The 24,403-nt window shown below is 45.5% G+C and overlaps 1 protein-coding gene across 1 annotated transcript in view; it reads left to right on the plus strand.

The window, feature by feature from the left end:
* LOC126474838 (arylsulfatase B-like) overlaps window positions 1–24,403 on the plus strand; it is a 176,448-nt gene that overhangs the window by 116,776 nt on the left and 35,269 nt on the right. Inside the window, exons 5-6 of the mRNA XM_050102316.1 lie at window positions 819–1,068; window positions 10,170–10,327. Coding sequence (XP_049958273.1) covers window positions 819–1,068; window positions 10,170–10,327 — 408 coding nt within the window. The remainder of the gene's footprint in view (window positions 1–818; window positions 1,069–10,169; window positions 10,328–24,403) is intronic.

A 24,403-nucleotide genomic window follows, 5' to 3' on the forward strand; every position in this document is an offset into this window, starting at 1 on the left:
TCTTCCATATTGACTCTGATATCTTCCCCATCCGCGTCGTCAGACAACTCCCTCCCATCGGGAGGCCGCATTGTACTCTTTACACCAATCTGCTTCCTTCACTGACCTTACTAATCAGTAAAATTTTTTCGGTTACTTAATACCTTCCATACACCACACCTACAATTCTGTCCCAGGTGCGTGTCGTGGCTGCTATGTAGTCAGTGACGCCACAACCGGGGTAAAACTATTGCAGCGCCACCATGGCCTTCGGCGCCACCTCCTTGCTGACCACTTACCGTGTCAGTTCTTGTTGCGCTAGGCCAATGCCTGGTATAGGTGCCTGGTAGAGGAATGCACCTACCAGACACTTGCAGTAAGCCCAAGCTGAACTCAAGACGGTTGGAGACCAACTGACGTGCTGAGTGACAGTGGCGACTGAGCAGCCTCAACCCTACGGATCCCACTCGAAGCCCAGAATCATCATGGCTAGCTGACTGTTCGTAGAAAAGCTGGTGTGCCTTGGTCGTTCTTGATAAGTTTTGGCAGATGACCGTCCAGTGCACGACGTCGAAGTAATGCTGCTTTGGTCTGTGTTGGGACAATTTCCTTGCAGCCCGGCCCGTTGCGCTACAACGCGTGATACTCAGCCAAATATTGACGCCAAAACGCTGTCTTGTAGGGTGCTACGTCGATACTATTACAGAAGCTAGCTGTAGAATTACATTGGTGGCTGGCCCGCATTATCAGTTACTTGGTTGCTAAAGCCTGCCTGGAGCTCAGGCTCCAACACAATTCATCACAACACTGTACGAGTGTAGTGACATTATTTCTTACAGGAGCTGAACGGCTACATCCTGTGGAAGAACCTGACGACGGCGTGGGAGCACGCCGGCCGCTACTCCACCGACGTCTACACGGAGGAGGCGGAGCGGCTCATCCTGGAGCACGACACGGAGAGGCCGCTCTTCCTGTACCTGGCGCACCAGGCCTGCCACTCGGGGGACCCCGCCGCCCCCGTCACCGCGCCTCAGGACGCCATCAACAAGTTCCTCTACATATCGGACCCCAACAGGCGCATATACGCAGGTGGGATGATAAAGTGGATTTCATAAATGCTAGCTCTAATTGTTAAACGCAACGTGAACCTTATCACGTCGAGAGACGAGATGAAGCGATCTGCTTTACGTGGGGAAAAACAATAACGCCAAAATCGCATAAATGTTTCTCAATGTTTAACAACCGGTTTCGACATATTTTGCTGTCATCTTCAGGTCTTAGAAAGTCAGAATAAACAAGTATTGTAAAAAATTTGAAGACCTGATGATGCCAGCAAAGTCTGTCGAATCGGTTGCTGTAAATAAAGAAATATTTATGTGATCTTGGCTTTATCAAGTTTTTTAGCATGTTAAATGCTTGTACAAAGTAAAAAGTGCTAAAACGGAAGCGAAGGACCAGTTAATCCTATTTTATACTTCGTAATCCTCCTTACGGTGTATGGCAAAGGGTACTTCATGTAGAACTGGAATTCACTGCATTTTCTTGTTAAGTCGCGAATGGTACACTGAAAGAACGACTGTCTATAAGCTAATCACTCAAATTGTACCTTCATGGTCACTTTGCAAGCTATACGTGGAAAATATCAGTATGTGGGCTGACACCTTTAGGAGCATACACCCTCAAAAATTTAACAGTTAAACGCACCATGACGCGCAATGCCTTTCTTTTAGCACATGGCATTAGAGTTGAGTGGGCACCTCTTTGATGCTTTCCGCTCTTCTTTCTGTCTTCACTCTATCCTTTGAGTCCCACTAGCAAAATCTCCGAGAGTGAGAGAGGTTACCGAAGTACAAGTCCAACCACACTTTCTGAGGATTCTTCCAATGAATCTTAGTCTGGCATCCGGCTTTCCTGCTCTTAGTATTACGGGGTTGCTCCATTTTCAATCATGCTGTATACACACTCTCAGTTAATTAACGTGCTTGACAGTCAGCAGTCATTCTGACATTACAAAGATTGTGCGCTGTGTACTAACAGTCATTGGGTCATACGGGAGACTACCTTCAACGAAAAGCTCAGTACCTTGTATAGCTTTCTATTCAAATTCTGCTTCTATGCAGCAGCTCTGGAGACTGGGGACAAGATATGTTCGATGTCAATGTAGGTTCCACAGTACTTCTACATGTGGTCGAGAGCAGTGAAGATATTGCAGGAAATACACACTGGACGAAAATTAGTCTCATCATCTCTATAATGTATCTAACGAAACAAATTTCGGCCTCATATTGAAGGGGTATGAACTTTGTCATCCCTCCGCACGTAAGCACGTATTCCTGGCGAGGCACCGCAGCGGAGTGAGTTTGATAGTGTCTTGAAAATATCCTGCATTGCCCACTGTGCCCTAAACAATCTTCGCTGGTTTATGAATGTTGTCGGCTTTCACCATGAGGACCAATGGTGTCACTTTCTGATAGTCATCATACGGCAAATGTCTCCTACTGACGTCAAGGTCGCTTTCGTTATCTTATAAACACAACTTTGCATCATGCTATCTCTTACCTTTCTCTCAACAACATTTAAGGCGACTGTACTGTAATGCGGTGTCAGTAGAAAATTAAATTGAAAACAACGATGTCCTTTAGCCGAGAAGGTACTGTAATTTTTCTTAAGTAAGGCATTCAGCCGTTACTCTAAGTCTTGGTGTTTAAAGGCAATCATTTAAACTTATTCGGGAGAAGTTACTTGGGCCCTCAGCCGTGAAATGATCTTTGTTGTTTTAAAGAGAAAACTGTGCATTGGTTTAAGGAATAAAGTTGTGCGTATTCTTGCATAACTAACAGTAATTGACCTTGGCCCCTTTACACAACCTCATCCACTCTGTCCTGCGAAACCAGATTTCAAGAAGTATTCCCTGTTTGTTAAAAACTGAATGAAGGGGAATAATTACTACAGTCATTAGTGTGCTACGAAGAATTTCACAGCATAAATAGTTACTTACCCCAACAGCTGCTCTCTGAATTGGAAAGACGCTTTCGCTTATGATAAATCCAATGATTCAGACGTACATAATGCATGTCGGGCGTGATGTGCATCCTGAGTGCAAGACAGGAGAGTTCCAGAACCTGTAAGGAAAATTAGAATAGAGATCAACATAAACGTCATTTACACCATTTTTATTGCTAATGAAAACCACACATTGCATGTTGCACTACCATACAGCGAGACCATCAGAGGTGGTGGTCCAGATTTCTGTACACACCAGTACCTCTAATACCCAGTAACATGTCCTTTTGCATTGATGCATGAATGTATTCGTCGTGGCATACTATCCACAAGTGCATCAAGTCACTGTTGGTCCAGATTGTCCCACACCTCAACGGCGATTCGGCGTAGATCCCTCAGAGTGTTTGGTGGGTCACGTCGTCCATAAACAGCCCTTTTCAATGTATCCTAGGCATATTCGATAGGGCTCATGTCTGGAGAAGATGCTGGCCACTCTAGTCGAGCGATGTCGTTATCCTGAAGGAAGTCATACACAGGATGTGCACGATGGGGGCGCCAATTGTCGTCCATGAAGACGAATGCCTCGCCAATATGCTGCCGATATGGTTGCATTATCTGTTGGAGGATGGCATTCACGTATCGTACAGCCGTTACGGCGCCTTCCATGAACACCAGCGGCGTACGTCGGCCACCCCAAAACAGCATGGAACGTCCACCTTGCTGCACTTGCTGGACAGTGTGTCTAAGGCGTTGCGCCTGACCGGGTTGCCTCCAAACACGTCTCCGACGATTGTCTGGTTGAAGGCATAAGCGACACTAATCGGTGAAGACAACGTGATGAAAATCCTGAGCGGTCCATTCGGCATGTTTTTGGGCCCATTTGTACCGCACTGCATGGTGTCGTGGTTGCAAAGATGGACTTCGCCATGGACGTCAGGCTTGAAGTTCTGTATCAAGCACCCTATTGCGCGTAGTTTGAGTAGTAACACGACGTCCTCTGGCTGCACGAAAAGCATTATTCAACATGGTGGCGTTGCTGTCAGTGTTCCTCCGAACCATAATCCGTAGCTAGCGGTCATCCACTGCAGTAGTAGCCTTTAGAGAGGCATGTCATCGACAGTTGCTACCTCTCTGTATCTCCTCCATGTCCGAACAAATGGTTCAAATGGCTCTGAGCACACCATGGGACTTAACTTCTGAGGTCATCAGTCGCCTAGAATTTAGAACTACTTAAACCAAACGAACCTAAGGACATCACACACGACCACGCCCGAGGCAGGATTCGAACCTGCGACCGTAGAGGTCGGGTGGTTCCAGAATATAGTGCATAGAACCGCTCAGTCACTCCAGCCGGCTGCTGTCGGATCCCCTCCGTCTAATAGGCGCTGCTCATGCATGGTTGTTTTCATCTTTTGGCGGGTTTAGTGACATCTATGAACAGTCAAAAGGACTGTGTGTGTGATACAATATCCACAGTCAACGTCTATCTTCAGGAGTTCTGGGAACAGGGGTGATGCAAATTATTTTTGTGTGTGTGTGTGTGTGTGTGTGTGTGTACGCATGTGTGGTAATGACTGCCAGACATCCTGTCTTTCATTGAAAATGCACGTCACCCCCGATATCCTACAGGAACAAGGAACTGCGAATAAAGGCTTAATGGGTAGGTGATGCTACTACTGACGTTAAGGTCGCTTTCGTTATCTTATAAACACAACTTTGCGTCATGCTATCACTTACCTACCCAGGCTTAGAATTTGAGTCGGCTGGATAGAATGATAGGACGGCAAAGGCGGTTAAGGTGACCACTCGCGGTAAACGAGATATACAGGTTCGAGTCCTGGTCTGGCATAAATTTTCACCTGCTAACATTGATCGTTTATTAAGAACCTCCAGGCCTTCTGAACATGAGTTGACTCAGATCATATGACGTACAGAAAAATGACGTATATCAGTTGATACAGCATCTCAGCAATTTTTCAACTTCACTATGGACATCATCCTTCCCCATGAACCATGGACCTTCCGTTGGTGGGGAAGCTTGCGTGCCTCAGCGATACAGATGGCCGTACCGTAGGTGCAACCACCATGGAGGGGTATCTGTTGAGAGGCCACACAAACGTGTGGTTCCTGAAGAGGGGCAGCAGCCTTTTCAGTAGTTGCGGGGGTAACAGTCTGGAAAATTGACTGACCTGGCCTTGCAACATTAACCAAAACGGCCATGCTGTGCTGGTACTGCGAACGGCTGAAAGAAAAGGGAAACTACGGCCGTAATTTTTCCCGAGGGCATCCAGCTTTACTGTATGGTTAAATGATGATGGAGTCCTCTTGGGTAAAGTATTTCGGAAGTAAAATAGTCCCCCATTCGGATCTCCGGTCGGGGCTACTCAGGTGGACGTCGTTATCAGGAAAAAGAAAACTGGCGTTCTACGGATCGGAGCGTGGAATGTCAGATCCCTTAATCGGGCAGGTAGGTTAGAAAATTTAAAAAGGGAAATGGATAGATATAGTGGGATTTAGTGAAGTTCTGTGACAGGAGGAACAAGACTTTTGGTCAGGTGAATAAGGGTTATAAACACAACATCAAATAGGGGTATGCAGGAGTAGTTTTAATAATGAATAAAAAAATAGGAATGCGGGTAAGCTACTACAAACAGCATAGTGAACGCATTATTGTGGCCAAGGTAGACACGAAGCCCACGCCTACTACAGTAGTACATGTTTATAAGCCAACTAGCTCTGCAGAATGAAGAAATTGAAGAAATGTATGATGAGATAAAAGAAATTATTCAGGTAGTGAAGGGAGAAGAAAATTTAATAGTCATGGGTGACTGGAATTTGAGAGTAGGAAAAGGGAGAGAAGGAAACATAGTAGGTGAACATGGATTAGGGCTAAGAAATGAAACAGGAAGCCGCCTGGAAGAGTTTTGCACAGAGCATAACTTAATCATAGCTAACACCTGGTACAAGAATCATGAAAGAAGATTGTATACATGGAAGAATCCTGGAGATACTAGAAGTATCAGATAGATTATATAATGGTAAGACAGAGATTTAGGAACCAGGTTTTAACTTGTAAGACATTTCCAGGGGCAGATGTGCAATCTGACCACAATCAATTGGTTATGAACTGTAGATTAAAAATGAAGAAACTGCAAAAAGGTGGGAATTTAAGGAGATGGGACCTGGATAAACTGAAAGAACCAGAGGTTGTACAGAGTTTCAGGGAGAGCATAAGGGAACAATTGACAGGAATTGGGGAAAGAAGTACAGTAGAAGAAGAGTGGGTAGCTCTCAGGGATGAAGTAGTGAAGGCAGCAGAGGATGAAGTAGGTAAAAAGACGAGGGCTAGTAGAACTCCTTGGGTAACAGAAGAAATATTGAAGTTAATTGATGAAAGGAGGAAATATAAATATGCAGTAAATGAAGCAGGCAAAAAGGAATACAGGCGTCTCAAAAATGAGATCGACAGGAAGTGCAAAATGGCTAAGCAGGGATGGCTAAAGGACAAATGTAAGGATGTAGAGGCTTATCTCAGTAGGGGTAAAATAGATACTGCCTACAGGAAAATTAAGGAGACCTTTGGAGAAAAGAGAACAACTTGTATGAATATCAAGAACACAGATGGAAACCCATTTCTAAGCAAAGAAGGGAAACCACAAAGGTGGAAGGAGTATATAGAGGGTCTATACAAGGGCGATGTACTTGAGGACAATATTATGGAAATGGAAGAGGATGTAGATGAAGATGAAGTGGGAGATACGATACTGGGTGAAGAGTTTGAAAGAGCACTGAAAGACCTGAGTCGAAACAATGCCCCGGGAGTAGACAACATTCCATTAGAACTACTGACGGCCTTGGAAGAGCCAGTCCTGACAAAACTCTACCATCTGGTGAGCAAGATGTATGAGACAGGTGAAATACCCTCACACTTCAAGAAGAATATAATAATTCCAATCCCAAAGAAAGCAGGTGTTGACAGATGTGAAAATTACCGAACTATCAGTTTAATAAGCCACAGCTGCAAAATACTAACGCGAATACTTTACAGACGAATGGAAAAAATGGTAGAAGCCGACCTCGGGGAAAATCATTTTGGATTCCGTAGAAATGTTGGAACACGTGAGGCAATACTGCCCTTACGACTTATCTTAGAAGAAAGATTAAGGAAAGGCAAACCTACGTCTCTAGCATTTGTAGACTTAGAGAAAGCTTTTGACAATGTTGACTGGAATACTCTCTTTCAAATTCTAAAGGTGGCAGGGGTAAAATACAGGGAGTGAAAGGCTATTTACAATTTGTACAGAAACCAGATGGCAGTTATAAACGTCGAGGGGCATGAAAGGGAAGCAGTGGTTGGGAGGGGAGTGAGACAGGGTTGTAGCCTCTCCCCGATGTTATTCAATCGGTATATTGAGCAAGCAGTAAACGAAACAAAACAAAAATTCGGAGTAGGTATTAAAATCCATGAAGAAGAAATAAAAACATTGAGGTTCGTCGATGACATTGTAATTGTGTCAGAGACACCAAAGGACTTGGAAGAGCAGTTGAACGGAATGGACAGTGTCTTGAAAGGAAGATATAGGATGAACATCAACAAAAGCAAAACGAGGCTAAGGGAATGTGGTCGAATTAAGTCGGGTGATGCTGAGGGAATTAGATTAGGAAATGAGACACTTAAAGTAGTAAAGGAGTTTTGCTATTTCTGGAGCAAAATTGATGATGGTCGAAGTTGTGAAGATATAAAATGTAGACTGGCAATGACAAGGAAATCGTTTCTGTTGAAGAGAAATTTCTTAACATCGAGTATAGATTTAAGTGTCAGGAAGTCGTTTCTGAAAGTATTTGTATGGAAGTGAAACATGGACGATAAATAGTTTGGACAAGAAGAGAACAGAAGCTTTCGAAATGTGGTGCTACAGAAGGATGCTGAAGATTAGATGGGTAGATCGCATAACTAATGATGAAGTATTGAATAGAAATGGGGAGAAGAGGAGAATGTGGCACAACTTGGCAAAAAGAAGGGACCGGTTAGTAGGACATGTTCCGAGGCATCAAGGGATCACAAATTTAGCATTGGAGGGCAGCGTGGAGGGTAAAAATCGTAGAGGGAGGCCAAGAGATGAATACACTAAGCAGATTCAGAAGGATGTCGGTTGCAGCAAGTACTGGGAGATGAAGAAACTTGCGCAGGATAGGGTAGCACGGAGAGCTGCATCAAACCAGTCTCATGACTGAAGACCACAACAACAACAACAACAACAACATGGGCATCATTTGCGATGCGGCAGACGTCAATATATGTGTACAATCTTTTGAAATCGCTGCTGCTTGCTGCTTTGGAAAGGCAGCCCTCCTTGGAATTCTGTTCGTTTGGCTTCCTATCTCGAGGTGCGAACCAACTCGATGCGACAATGCGGAGCAGGGATAGTGGAAATTTCCACAGCTAACTATTCGTAAGATATACACCCAAGAAGAGTGGGACAAACTGTTGTCTACGGAACGGTTACGCCACAATCCAGCTTTGAAATCTGAACTCAACAAACGTTCCCACGTCTCTACAACAAGAACAAAAACACTATTTTAACCTATGATCGCACTTGCACTTTCGATCATCCGCACATTGATACACTGCAGAGCTATCCAATCTTAGGATTATGGCTCAGGGGTAACATATGATGCTGGTGTGATAAATAAAAAGGAAATAAAATCATTAAAGTTGATGCCCTACGTGAACTTCCTCCAAGGCATGACTATATGTTGAGTAAGTAGCAGACTGGAAAATTACCGAACTAAACCAATCAAAGTGAATCGATTCAAGTAATAATCTCATGAAAGAAGGCTGTCAGGGGCACCTTTAATTGTGTAAATGTCCCGAGACGGAGTACCGCATGGCGCATAAATTATCCAGATTACATTCATCCAGTATTTGAGAATGAGTGGACTAAGCGACTTCCAACGAAGTTAACATAAAATCTCAAATATTTTCCCAACTTTTTCTGTCCGACAACCCTCACAAAACCATAAAAGGAAAAAAAAATTGTCACTTACTGTGTTTTCGCCGTGCATCTCATAAAGCTTCAGCATCAGGCAATTAATTTATTAATGCTTTACTGCTACCACTGTTTAGATTTTACTAACTTGACGACTAATATTATACATATTAACGCATATATAAAGTTATCATGTGTATGATATTTTACAAGTGAGTTCAATAGTGAATTTGATTCTTTAAATATCAGGCGCAGGTGGTCACATTGGTATATTCTAAATCAAAATGAGGATGGCGTGATATAGCCTCTAGATAAGTGCGAGTCGGGACTGACGTATGGGACGTATATGGGAAGGCGCTAGACTGAAAAGATTGGGGGATGTATTTGTGGAAAGGAACTGACAGCTGGGATGCAGGTTTTGGGATAGGAGTGTGGCACTGGCCAGGCGAGGAAAGGGTGGGTTGAAGACTTCATTTGGCATCGGATGTTCTGGGTAGATTGTGGCTGGAAATGAATCAACGGTCAGAAAAAGGAAGGCGATTGAGTAGAAAAGGAAATGAGTAGGAATGCAGTGAGGAATGCAGTGCGCATTCAGCGCGGGTGTTGCTCGGATTGTGGCAGGTGGAGCCGTGGCAGGGCCGCGAAGAAGAGAGTGGCGGCGATGGTGGGTGGATACTTCGTCAGCTTCCTTGGAACTCACGCTGTCCAAGGACGGCCTAAACGCAGTTTTGGTCCACACTGCACATTTCGTCCCTGCTGAAAGGATATGGAGTGCGTGGAAAAAGAGAGAATGTGGGACATAGCGACAGAGGCATGGCAGCAGCCATTGTTCTCAAGAAAATAGGAGGCTATAGCGTGTTGGGACTCAAGATTGCGGTAGATCTATGAGGTCAAAGGAATGTTTTGGAAGAGATGTGGAAATTTAATTAACTTACCAGATGCGTGGGGAAGGGCAAATGGATACGGAAACCAAAAGACGTTCACTTGTTTCGCCAGTAAGGGATATTACAGCACCAGATGTCTGTTCAGTCCTTCTCCAGATCAACAAATATATTTACTCTACGAGGCCTGAAAACAGTTTTATTTGTCAAGGGTGGTGACAGCCACTGTCGATCGTTATGCGTCGAACAAAGGGCTTCGGAATAATATGATACAGATCTCGGCGACCCGCGACTTGTGCACCTTCTCCTGTTACAGGCGTGGTGTCCAAACTGGATGAATCGGTGGGCCGAGTGGTGGCGGCGCTGCAGAGCCGAGGAATGTTGGAGAACTCCATCATCGTCTTCACTCCGGACAACGGAGCGCCCACAACGGGCAAAACCGCCAACTGGGGTTCCAACTACCCCTTCAGAGGCGTAAGTAGAGATTTTCTAAGTAGGTGAATTCCAAGCATCGCAACAGGTGGCTGGATTGCGTATGTCATCTTTAATTTTGCAACGTATTTGTCAAGTAAGAGGAACGAACAAATTGATTTTAAATAGATTTTGATGAACGATGAAAGATGAGCAGTTCTGGCCATTACCAAATGATTCGCATTAGTATTTTCTTACACAGGACGCTATAAAAGAATTTTCCATTTTTAAGAAAACTAAAACAAGAAAGAAAGGCTAATAAAAATGGTCTGTAAAATGTACATCTTCAGAGCTGTAAGCACTTGTTCATTTTCGCCTCTGTGCAACACATCTCTTCTACTGAAAGATCGTTGCTATTACGAAAGCAAATGAGAACATATTATTCTGCTAGTGTGAAACAGCAGAGTTGCTATTGTGATCAGCTTGCTATTACGTACGACTTTCGCTTGTCAGCCATCGCTAATGGAGGTGTTCCTTCATAGTAAGGCGTGCTTCTGTCCGACTTCTTAGGGAATCACGCACTCTCCGAAAACCTCGAGGTTGCTGACGGATGCGCTGGCAGGCATTAATGACGTGTTTATGTAGCGTTTGTATACCATTAGTGGAGCTTGTATACAGCAGAGATTTCATATGTCTCTGACACCAAGAAACAGGGGATTAAGTTCGAGGAAACACTCTGCACCACGTACTGGGCCTCCCCAACCAATCCGTTGTCATTAACTGTATGTGTGGAGTGCTCTCGAATATTCTGGGGAAAATAGGTTCGTGCTCCATCACGCATGAAACACGCCCCAAGCTGTTGTTGCTATAATACCTTAAGTAGCAGGACAGGCAAGTCGTTTTATAAGAACTGAATGTACCTTGCATCAGTCCACCTCATGGTGGAATATAAGGTCATATTAGGTTCCCATTTTCCAGATCATAACGGAAATGATGTCTGCCATTAGCCATGTGGAATAACACCCCTCCATCTATACTGGTAAGTGGAAAGATAATATTCCAATGTATAATAATTGTACGGACTAATCAAATCGCAAACTGGTCCTACTATTACTAACGTATGTGCTGTGCGTACCCAGAACTGTGAATACCGTTCACAGTAGAAAAGTAACGACGTTTACTGCTTGCTGTATCCATGGACAATAATAGAAGAAAGTCTCCTCACATTCTGTAGATAGCTCGTAAAAGGAGATGTCTTGCAGATATGTGTTACACAGTAGTGAAGATCAACAAGTGCACACAGCTTTAAGATATATATATTCTAGCGCCCTTGTTTACTGAACATTTTTGGCTTCCTTTGGTCCATACTACCACTTCTCAGAATAAAGAGTACTTTGTTCCAACATCCTTTACGTGTGCCAGTTTCATCGCCCACAATTATTAACTACTGTGAGCTTCAGTACAATAAGGAAAATTAAAAATAATACCTACACTAATAACACCATTGAGCCGCGCGTGGCTCGTGTTCTCGCCAAATTATGTATTTTACACCCTGTTTTTAACGTACTTCCACCTCACAACGTTAATTTAAATTACTGCTGTCACTGAGTTGCTCCTTTGCCTGACTGAGAGCGGCGTTCGCAGCGAGTATCGATATATCCCCTCTCGTAGTATCTTTGTTTGACTGCTATTGCTTCCCATTAGTTGTCTGTCGTAAACAGTTCTTGTCGGGAGTTGGTCGCAGTTCGGATAGTGAGTTCGGATAGGAGTTTGGGTTACGAGGTCCTGCTAGTCAGTTGGATCGCGTCTGGAGCGCAGTCAGGACCTGCCAGTCGGGGAGTTGCGATGCGGTACTAGTGCAGTCGGGTTGGGGCAGTGAGGTCTACGTCGACGTGGCTCGTCCGACCAATTCTGCAACGCGTCGCTTGAGCCGGGCCACGGTCTTGGTGGATCGTCGGTCGGTCATCCTACCGGACGAAGCGTTTTGGCTAGTCGATCGTTCATGAGTCGGATGTGTGTGTGTGTGTGTGTGTGTGTGTGTGCGTGTGCATCGACTCCCGATTTGTCATCATGTGTGCTTAGTTACTGTTGGGTATCGTTCGGTTGTTCGTGCAAGTGTTTGTAGGGTTGTGTGTGTAGTGGCGTTATTTCCACTTAAGACTATTTTAGATGTTGTCGGCATTCTGAGGGGAGTCGGTCGGTTGTTGCGGGTGAGGGAAGTTCTCCATGTGGTGCAGTCGGCTGGGGCCGTGGCAGTCCCTGCGCAGTGTCGGAGCGTGTGTGGAGCTGTCCGATCAGTACGAGCTTCGTGGTTCGCCCACTCAGGACGTCAAAGTTGAGTAGTGGTTTCAACTACCCAAGCCAGGTCTATTCATGTTGTGGTGGTTCGCTTCGGTGGTTTGCTGTTGCGGAGGTTTTGCGGTGAGCAGTGCCGAGTGGTTCTAATGTTGAGATTTAGCCGCCAAGTGGTGCAATTAACTATTTTGGTCAAGTACGATTTTTGGTGCACCAGTGGAATTTTCTGTCTTGTGGCCGTTAGTGTTCTGGTTATCTGCCCTGGCCAGTAACGTAATTTCAGGTAGCGTCCTTTCCTCGCTGTCCAACATGTTGAGTAATTTTGACAGATAATACATACTCCATTGTAGATTATCACGTTTGTAACATTTCCAGTTGGAGTTCTCATGTACTGACTGACGGGAAGCAAGTTGTTGTGGCGGTCGGTCCGTGGGTGCCCACTGTGTGGGTTCCAACGGATCAAGTATAGTTGGGCTCACCACCTGTCTCACCTAAGTGAACGAGGGCAGACCGACCTCCGTGGAGGTTTTCTGAGTGCCACCGGTGTTTAATTATCTGTTGTCAGCTATTTTAAATTTTTGGCTTATGGTTCCTTGTTCGTTTTCTAAAATTTTGCCAAATTCATTTTTAAATGCATCTTCCAAGCTTAAACACCGCGGCCTTCTGCCTTTAAAGATTATGGTAACGTATTTTGAAATTTTGAAGTTTAATTGTGGCCCTCAGCCGTTGGTATTGCACCATGCATATGCTGCTTCTTTAAATTATTTTACTGCTATCTTAATTGGCCTTTCATCGTGCTGATTTTTAAGATTTCCTGTTGTTAAACATGCTGGCCTTCTGCCTTTAAAGATCTGTGGTAATATACTATGAAGTTTTGAAGTTAAGTTGTGGCCCTCAGCCATTGCACCTTGCATATTTTGCCTTTTGGGTTTTAAATTGCTTTATTGCTATCATAATTGAAATTTTTTTAAGATTTCTCGTTAGCCTTCTGCCTTTAAGGATCTATGGTAATATATTCTAAAATTTTGTAAATAAATTGTGGCCCTCAGCCATTTGTATTGCACTTTGCGTATGTGTTTTGAATTATTTTATTGCTGTGTAAATTTGATTTTTATCTTGTTAAGATTGCTTGTTGGAGGTCTTCAGCCGTGAAAGAGTTGCTAAATTAGAATAAAAGACAATTAGAAGCAGAAACTGACCTCAACCCTTGGCCCTTTCCACAATCCTATTACCTGTTCTGCCCAGCGGGTTTAGCGGGCGTCTCAACCATATACAGGACATTTGATTCGTTTTTCTTATGATTTGCGTAGTCTTACTACTATAAACCCCAACAACTATTTCTCTTTCTTGGTTAGCCTCTTCTAGCCAAAATACAGTCAATATTGTCCCAGTGTTGAACATATTGATAGCAAATAAAGGGTCAAATGGCGCTGTTGTCTGGAACACATGGAAGGATTGTTTAAGCTAATTGGGTAGTGTTTTCAACCTCCACACAGCATGGTCCATTTCCGCGTGCTCTGTGAGAGCTGTGCCTGAAGTGAATCTCTTTCATATTGGGTGTGTGTATAGCGTGATATAGTATGGAGTATGAAACATAGTGCTGGCTTTAATTTCTTCCACAACCTGGATTCGAAATGACTGCCTCGAAGCTGAGCTCTACCACAGAGGTGTGCGCCAGCGGTCTCGTCTACGAGGTCTGGTGGAGGTTACAGGGTTATTCATAAGAACCTCCAGGATTCCCGAAGACGGCCCCGTGAAAACTACATGACATACAAATAAACTATGTACGTCACTGCATGGAGAATCTCGACCCAGGAGGATAGCCGAACCCGCTAAAGCGCCATTTTTGGGCTACGGGGATAAGAGTCTACGCTGCATGGAATCCGTCTTGTGGATTAATGTCGGGGTCTGTTTAGCTGGCCAGCCCGGATGCCGTTTCTCGGAAGATTCTCACATCCACCCATTCCGTGAAATTAAAGGTACTCTGCAATTCAAACCAGGGCAATGATATTTATTAAACTCTTCAAAATCATACCCTAGAGCCAGAGACATAAACACACTGATCTAAAATTGAGGCTTTAAGGATTTAATTTTATTGATCATAATAACAGCTTAATAGAGTTCAAAGGCTCTGTTTATCCAAAAGTAAAAATATAAAATTCAGTAATAACCGAAGCAACAGAAAAGGAACCAACACATTCCTCTCAGTTTCACAAAGCAAATGCTTAAGGTACATAGTTCATATGGTCCCTTATATGGTCCGTGATAGAAATATATATGACAAATAAGGCTTCAGAGAGTCTTCAGCCTTTATTTTTATCGCTTCTCAAACATAATTACCAGAGAACACCCTTCCATAAAACTTAATTTCGTAGTACTAAAGAAATATATTCATTAACCATTAAGAAGAGCACGAAATCATAAGCAATGTAATTACTTTCAGTGCATCAGTTAGTTAATGTAATTTATGATCTCAAGGAAGGGGCTAGTTGTAGAATGGCAGACCCGTGCCTCCGGCCGAACACGTTTCCTCGGAGACCAGCACTCGCCAGTCCGTCGGTAGCCCTTCTCTTTCACTCATGATATGGAACCAACGATATTCCTATATTTCTTGTCCGAAAGGTTCAGCCGGTGCTAGTATTTGTCAATACAAGAGAGCTCATCTGAACCGGAGACATACAGCACACGCCAGCGGATTGCAAGTAAGGCCACTTCTGTCCCCAACACCCAACAGAAAAACTACTTTTCGGCCGGCGATACAGTTTGCTACAAGAGTGTCATCAACCAAATTCGTGGAAGCGCACTATACGTAAACCTCTGGTCAATACGACATTTCTGGAGAAATCTATATCCACTATAGCAATCATCTATTATAACACCGATTTACAACATACACACATTGTACACGTATATAGGCCACACAAACGTCGCTACGTGATACACACTGGCAATAAAATCACAAAACCTTGCCCTTATTCGTGTATACTTTAGAGAATTTCACAGGACAGCTTCCATTAAAGGTCAACGTGCCATTATAATCCATGATACATTCTCTATGCTTCCTCGTAGGAACCGGTGGATAAAGAATTCGTCATGTAATTCCAAACACAACGAACACTGCATACTCCTCACGTAACGAAATAACCTCTACCCTCGTTTTTGGTGTTGTGACTAGGTGGTCTCCCATCCATTGCCCATGGCGCCTGCCACCTAAGTCAAGTCGATCTCGCAATCGAGCTCCAGAACCAATCGATCCATTCTCACTATCCATTAACAAACTCGTACCAAACTTCCTGGCAGATTAAAACTGTGTGCCCGACCGAGACTCGAACTCGGGACCTTTGCCTTTCGCGGGCAAGTGCTCTACCAACTTTTTTTCTTTTTTTGTTTTTTCTTTTTCTCTATGCCTGCTTGTAGCTCTGCCACAAAACAATTAAAAATCTGGCTTTCGGCGGAGCTCGAAAAGCGAACAGAGGCAGCATGCACCTGACAGGCAAGCACGTTACCTTTTTTCTTTTCTTTTTTTCTTTTAGACGCTCTATCCATCTTTTGTTTTTTGGGAGTGAGGGGTTTTTATTTATTTATTTTATATGAAGGAAGGTAGGAGAAACAGAAAGCTTTATTATTCACAAAATAAACATAGTACGTCCTGACACATGATAGCTGCCCGGGAAGGAACCTCGCTGCCGTCCTACCATGCAGCATGAAATAACAACAAAATCAAAGTGGGGCCACCTCCGGCACCCTAAAGAAAAGTATTTATGGATATGAAAACAAAATTTGAAGTACATCCATTTGCTAACTGTTAAAGCCTGTGTTTTTCGTAGGTCGCATACTCGCATAGTGTTCTGAGTCGATCACATTACTTGGTCGGCTTCACAACGAAAGCACCGCCGCTGATCTTTGCGCACCCGGCACACCCCAAATATATGGCGGGTCCGCAAAAACCGTTACTAGGAAATTGGCATACCAATCCTTGTACTTTTGTAGCCGTAATAGTTTTGTGTGTCCATCTTGCAAGTATTGCCAGTAATCCAGGACGTTCAGTAAGTTCGTTCTATAGATGTAATGGACCGTCATACCTGTGATCCACGCCACTGCGTTCGTCTTATGACGCGGAAAATACGTTTCCTCTGGAGAAAATACTATGTCAGAACAGACTGCTGTATAGATAGTGCGCCACATGAACGCTATTATCTTTCTTGCGAGAGTCCAGACAGCCAATGCCTCGCCGCAGACCAGCCGATGGTCGTCCGTATCCAGCACGCCGCATAGCTGACACAAGGGCGAATCTGCCAAATGTATTGCGTACTTTTTATCATTTGTAGGGTATTTTCGGTTCACGACAATGTACCATGTTGATCTGACTGATATAGGTAGGTGGGGGTGGTGGACCGTGCGCCACACCACGTGCCAATTAACAGCTGGATGTTTGCGTTCCACCCTCTTCCGGGCGATCTGTCGAAGAAGCAGATGGTACACGTCCTTCGATGTCGACTGTCGGGTCGTCGGTAAACGCTCTCGAACGTAACTGTGTTCCACGATGAACGTGCGCACATACGTTAAAGGGGGCGATATATGGCCGACACTGACTGGAGGAAGATGCGATGTTGGTACGAGTTCTTCGATGATCGTCCCCGTAAGCTAGTGATTCCTGTTGCGCCACCGTTTGAGCATAGTATTAATATACATGGCACGCGCCTTCTCGTGCACGTTCGCTAAGCCAACGCCCCCCTCTCGCGCTGGGAGGGTAAGCGTGTTGTACTGTACCTTAAAGAGTTGTCCCAGGCACACATAGTACCCAAAAGCCACTTGAATCCTCATAGCCATCGTGCGCGTCAATGGGAGAAGGTGTGTCAGGTGGCACATCATGGGCGCGAGATAAAGGTTGACGAGGAACACTCGCTGCAGCATATCCATCGACCGCAGGGCGTTTGTTTAGTCGTACTGCCGTTCGGACTCTGAGTAACAGTCTTCGGTAGTTGTCTGCAGCCGTTCTCGCTGTCTCCTTATGAAAGGTGATACCCAAACAGCGGAGGGTTTCCACCGCAGGTAAGGGTCCTTCCGTTCCTGGTTCTAGTCCACGCCCCACATGCATGAATTGTGATTTTCGGTAGTTGACCACACTTCCAGCTGCCATCCCATACGTCTGCAGCCAATCCAGTGCTGTTTGAGTCTCCCTCTCATTCCGTACAAGGAACACAATATCATTCGCGTATGCTCTGCATTTGAATGACAAATGCCGTAGGGAGATCCCGGTAAGACGGCGGCGAAGGTCTGCGAGGCACGGTTCTAAGGCGATCGCATAAAGGAGGATCGACGAGGGGCAACCCTGTCTCACTGATCTTAAGATCTTGAAATACTCAGTTCTCCCTCCGTTGACCACCATCGCTGATCTGGCGCCGTGCAACAGCCGCATCACAGCATTGGTCAATAATGGCGTCACACGCATCCTGTTCATCACCGCCGCGAGGTACACATGATCCACGCGATCAAAAGCATGATCGAAATCTACTGCAACCATCGCCCCCCGGAAGCGGCATGCAGCCGCGAGGGCGACGACGTCACTATAGTCTCCCATGGCTGTGTGGATATTACTGATGCCGCCATGACAAGTCTGGTCGGCATGTATTCAATTCTCCAGCGACTTTTTGATACGACTTCCCAGGATGCGCATGAAGATCTTGTAGTCACTATTAAGGAGGGTCAAGGAGAGATAATCTCAAGGCCGTTTGCCACCACGGGGCTTCGGTATCGGTATCATGAGCCCTTCCGTGAATTGAATGTGAACCGGTAGTTCTTGCCGCAGAAGCTCATTAAACATACATAGCCACATCGGTGTCATAATGGTCACAAAGGCACGGTAAAATTCCAACGGGAATCCGTCTGGGCCTGGGGACTTGTTGCAAGCACCTCGTGTAATCGCTTCCTCCAGCTCTTCACACGTAATTTCAGATAACCCGTCCTCTTCCCCGTTCACACTCGTCGCGTCTGGGATCTCTTCCAGGACGTTCCCCAGCTCCCTCTGACCCTCCCCGTTGCTCGCATAGAATCTGCTAAAATGATCCTTGAATGCCTGTGCTATGCCCATTTGTATTGTAAAACGACGGCCATTGCCGTGATCGATCTCATGTATTAAATTCCTGCGTCTTCTTCGTCTTTCCCTTATCACATAATGCATCGAGGGAACCTCGTTCGGCAGAAAATCCTGCGACCTCGCGCGTATCATCGTACCTGCCATCCTCTGCGTCGCAAGTTGTACCACCTGCGCCTTAACTCTGTGGACGGCCGTCTGGCTTTCTGGTGTAGGCGGTTGTGCTAACAGTTCCCGGAGAGCCGTAAAGTAAAACTCAGTGTTCGTGCGCTGCCATTGAGAAACCTCCTTCCCGTAACCTATTAACGTCCTCCGTAAAGCTGGCTTCGCGCCCTCGGTCCACCACTGCAGGACAGAACCGAAAGCATTTCGTCGACGGAGGCAGCTATGCCACGCGTCCTCCACCATGCGTCGGCATTCTGCATCTCGCAGGTGGGAGACGTTCATCTTCCAATTACCCCTCCGTCTCCACACCTGCTGTCTATCAAGGTTAACCGTACAAATATATGCCTCGTGGTCTGTAAACGCTGTCGGCCATATTCTGTGTCCACCGTCGACATTGCTAACGCCCTTGAAACGTAGATCCGGTCCAAACGGCCCGCGGAGTGGCTAGTAAAAAATGTATATCCTGGTTGGTTGCGATACTTCAGGTCCCATGTATCGACTAATTCCATCCCGTTGATCAGCTCCCTAAGTTCTTGGCTAATAGTATAGTTAGGTTGTTGGTCCTTTCTGTCGAGCACACAATTAAAATCTCCGCCGAGTATGCAACCATCGTATCGTCCCTGGAACAACGGTGTAACCTCATGGGCGTAAAAATCTGCTCTGTCCCTTCTCTTACCCGAGCCTGACTGTGCGTATATGTTGATCAAACGTATTCCACCTATAGTCACGGCCGTACCACGGGCAGAAGGCAAGCACGTACTCTACTTCGTCTGCATGTATCCCTTCCTTTAATAGTATAGCTGCCTCTGTCGTCACACGGGGAACAGTAAATGTCGTAACCGTAAAAGTCCGAGGGGGGAAGTACCCGAATTTCTAGTAATAGTGCTATGTCTAAATCCGCAGCCTTTATCATGTCACTGAGCATCTTGATTTTTACCGTCGTCCCAATGCTATTGATGTTAACAGACCCTATCCGATAAGCTTGTTGCATGGCGGTCAACGTAGATAAGGTACCGTACGCTCGCTAATTCTTCCGTACATAGGCTGCTGTCTTACTAACGTCCCCCGCCGTCCCCTCATGTTGTCTGCCATTATTCCGTGCACTCTGACGGTCTTACACGGGGAGAGTGCGTGGGAGCCGTTCCTCCGGCATCATCTGTTCCCCACGGGGGTGGCTCTTCTGACCAGTCCCCTAGTGTCCCATCGTTGTCGTGCGGTGCAGGCGCCGTAGCCTCCTCAGTAGCCTGTTGCCGTCTATCGAGCTCCTTCTCTGTGTCTGGAGCATCGTCAGCGGTAGGTCGTGCCGCCGTCCCGCTGGCCACCGTTGCATCCACGCTAGGCTGTATCCATGGTCGTCTGTTCTGTGCCCGTAAACATCTCAGAATTGTCTGCTAGATCAGAGTGGTCGTTCTCCACCGTGAGGCGACGCTTCTTCCGGCGTTTTGGTGATCGCTGTTTACGTTGCCGAGCCTCGGAATCAGAGGCCATCATGGTCTGCAGTTGTTCGTTGGGGTCGTCGGAATCGTTCGCCGTTGTATTATCGACGTCTCCAAGTGCCTTATCTGAAGGGGCCGCAAGCGGAACCGAAGAGAGGGCGTCCTGTGTCTGCTGCAGGCGGTCCAGCACAACGTCGTCTTTCTGTGGCTCGCCACGATCCGCCGCTGCCTGTGTGTTCTGCTACGCGTCTGTCTCGCGGCCCACGTCATCGCGTAATGCGGCGACGTAAGTCATGGGGAGCACAGTCGGATGCGGCGTGAGGGGTGGATCATCCCGTGGCAGCTGTAATAACCTTCGTTGAGCACACTCAGAACGTATGTGTCCCTCCTTCCCACATCCAGAGCACGTACTTGGTTGTCCGTCGTAAATGACAATCGCCCTACAACCGGAGATGTACAAGTATGACAGGACGTGTTTTCGGAGTTCGATCCGTATTTGTCTGACGCCATCGAGGAAAGGATACGTCATGAAACTCGCCCATTTTTCAGCCACGTGGGATAGGACCGTTCCGTAAGGACGCAGGGCGTCTGTCACCAATTCTTCTGGCACTTCGAATGGAAGCTCAAAGCCGCGGATCGTTCGGAGGCCCATGCCGGCGTGTTCAACTGTTACCGCTCCAACATTCCCGTCCGAATGACAGAAACGAAGTCCTTGTCGGTGTCGAAGTAGTAGTTCGTCACATGCCGCTTCATTGGTGAGCTTGACATAAACCACGCTGCTGACTGTTGATAAGTGTATTCCGACTAGAACGTCAGGTTCGATTTTCACCTCGTCCCGTAAATAACGTTCGATCTCGTAAGCCTTCGGTCGAGCATATTCGTTAACAAAACTAAATTTCAGTGTCGATTTGCGGAACGACAAGGCCATGATTCGGTCTATGTATACCGCGACACACCGCAACACACGTAACGTAAACACCTCTCGCGCAGTCGTGCGGCAGGGACGTAAACACCGTCCGAACCGCTGCGCTTCCGAAGGCTGACTGAACTGAGCTACCGAAGCACGATTCACGGCTGGTAGTCAGAGCTTTACTTCTGCCAGTATCTCGTCTCCTACCTTCCAAACTTTACACAAGCGCTCCTGCGAACCATGCAGAACTAGCACTCCTGAAAGAAAGGATGTTGCGGAGACATGGCTTAGCCACAGCCTGGGGGATGTTTCCAGAATGATATTTTCACTCTGCAGCGGAGTGTGCGCTGATATGAAACTTCCTGGAAGATTAAAACTGTGTGCCCGACCGAAACTCGAACTCGGGACCTTTGCCTATCGCGGGCAAGTGGTTGGTAGAGCACTTGCCCGTGAAATGCAAAGGTCCCGAGTTCGAGTCTCGGTCGGGCACACAGTTTTAATCTGCCAGGAAGTTTCAATCCAGGTTCAGTTTACAGTATCACGATGGTCACATCCGTGTTTGGCGACATCGCGGTCATTGCACATTGGAAGCGTGTATTCGTCATCACCACACTGGCGTATCACCCGACGTTATGGTATGGGGTGCCATTGGTTACACGTCTCGGTCACCTCTTGCTCATATTGACGGCACTTTGAACAGTGGACGTTACATTTAAGATGTGTTACGACCCGTGGCTGTACCATTCATTCGATCCTTGCGACACCCTACATTACAGCAGGATAATGCACGGCCGCATTTTGCAGGTCCTTTACGGGCCTTTCTGGATACAGAAAATGTTCGACTGCTGCCCTGGCCAGCACATTCTACAGATCTGTCACCAACTGAAAACGTCTGGTAAATGGTGGCCGAGCAACTGGCTCGTCACAGTACACCAGTCACTGCTCTCGATGAACTGTGGTATCGAGTTGAAGCTGCATGGGCAGCTGTATCTGTACACGTCATCCAAGCTCTGTTTGACTCAATGCCCAGGCGTATCAAGGCCGTTATTACGGCCAGAGGTGGTTGTTCTAGCTACTGATTTCTCAGTATCTATGCCCCCAAATTGCGTCAAAATTTCATCACATGTCAGTTCTAGTATAAAATATTTGTCCAATGAATACCCGTTTATCATCTGCATTCCTTCTTGGTGTAGCAATTTTAGTGGCCAGTAGTGTATTCTTTCTTTGGCTGCTGACCTGTTCACTACTGACAATTCTTTTGTTTTAAGAGATAACGAAATTCTTCAGTTAAAATCTGAAGATTACAAGCAAATCGTAAATAAACTGTGCTGTAATGTACCACTCTACAACCCTCAAAGTCCATAGGAATCTAAATAAATACAGGTGAACTGCCATTTTTCTGGTTACCGCCGATTCGTATGGCACTATATACGCTCTCTGTTGTAAACACTGTGTCACAAAAATGGATAGAAATGATACGTTTCCGCTCATTCGATATCGTATTCCTGGGTGGGCCACGGAGTGCCAAACTTCTCGCCTGAAGACAACGTCCCGTCCTGGTACTCGGCTTCGCTCGGTCCTTCTCGGGACTATCCGGAAGAGTGCACATCGTCGTTTAGCACTGGGGTGCAGCATTTTGAGGTCGACACAACTCTCTGAGTTCGACAGAATCTTTGCATCAGCACTGTTTACAATTCTCTATTTGTTCGTATTATGAAGCACGTCACAGTTTCAGTGACTGTTTGTAAAAAAAAGTGGCAATCTATCGATCTATCGTCACAATCCTTTAAAATGAATGACAGAGAGAGTGATAAGAACTCTCATTTCGTATAAGCCGTAGGTACTTCTTATTTGTACGAAACGTCATTATAGTACCAGGCAGAAATAATTTAAACCTTTAGATGACAAAAGGATGGGGAAAAAATTACAACGCTCGACAGACGGGAGTCATTGTTCTGTTTATCAGGAAACACTTTGCGCTAAATTTGCAGGCATGAAGCACTTGAAGACATTGGTGGTACGAATAGTAACATTCCTGAAATCTTTCCCATTATTCCATTTTCAGTTGCTACAATTTTCAATGAAAATAAAAAAAGTGGCCTCAAGCACTATGGGACTTAACTTCTGAGATCATCAGTCCCCTAGAACGTCGAACTAATTAAACCTAACTAATCTAAGGACGTCACACACATCCATGTCCAAAGCAGGATTCGAACCTGCGACCGTAGTGGTCACGCGGTTCCAGACTGTAGCGCCTAGGACCGCTCGGCCACCCCGGCCGGCCAGTGTAAATCAACAAAGAGTACGCAAACTTCAGATATTACTGCAGAGCACGTCGTTTAAGTCAAGGGATATGCCTCGAACGATTTTTAGATTTAAATCCCACTATTCTTGTATATATGAAGGAGAGAAGAGTCTAGGAATGAAAATCAGGACACCCGGAATGCACTGCAGACTTCGTAATTTAAGTGGACTTGACTACACGCTGCCCACAGTAAGACATTGCAAAGTACCTTTTTTCTGATTTGATGGAGATGCATTGAAATTGTAAAATCTCGTTGTAGAACGGAAACATTCTGACAAAGACAATCCAGTTCCCTAAGCTCACTGGCGTTAAAGAAAGCGCGATGTCTGAATAATTCATTGTGGCCTCGCAAAAATTACAACGATAGTTTTATAAAGACTTTGACGACACTGTCAATCTTACGACTGTTTTCGAGCTGTTGTCGAGACCGTTTGCAGTTTCAGTTGGAAGATACTCTGGGCATGTGCAGATGTAACTGACTGACCTACAAGGTAATTCTAGTTTTAATTAGAAATCTTTTTACGTCAAACCGGCGAGATTGTGTCCATTGCTTCTCTCACGTAGATTTTCCAAGTCTCCATATAGAGTTTGCAAAAGTGCTACAAAATTTCGATCTACATATCTGTGTGAAAGAGACTTTTTTACTATTGAACTAAATAATTCACGATTATATGGTATCTTGAATGTAAAACTCTGTGAAATTATCTGCGTCTGCCCATATGCCGATACGTTGTACCAGATCAAAATTATATTTCTCTTCACAGTATGAAAAATATTTAATTAATTCTGAAAATTTGTTTTGTTTGCGAGCAATGTTGTTGTGAACTGTGAAATATAAACTGAAGTCATAGGCAGTACGGCTGTTTTCCTCTCTTCTCCCTCCTCTCTCTCAGAGAGCGAGGCGTGGCGGTGGGGGAAATTTGAAGCGAAGCTG

This window comes from Schistocerca serialis, chromosome 4 (assembly GCF_023864345.2).
Source record: "Schistocerca serialis cubense isolate TAMUIC-IGC-003099 chromosome 4, iqSchSeri2.2, whole genome shotgun sequence".
NCBI classification, from domain to species: domain Eukaryota; kingdom Metazoa; phylum Arthropoda; class Insecta; order Orthoptera; family Acrididae; genus Schistocerca; species Schistocerca serialis.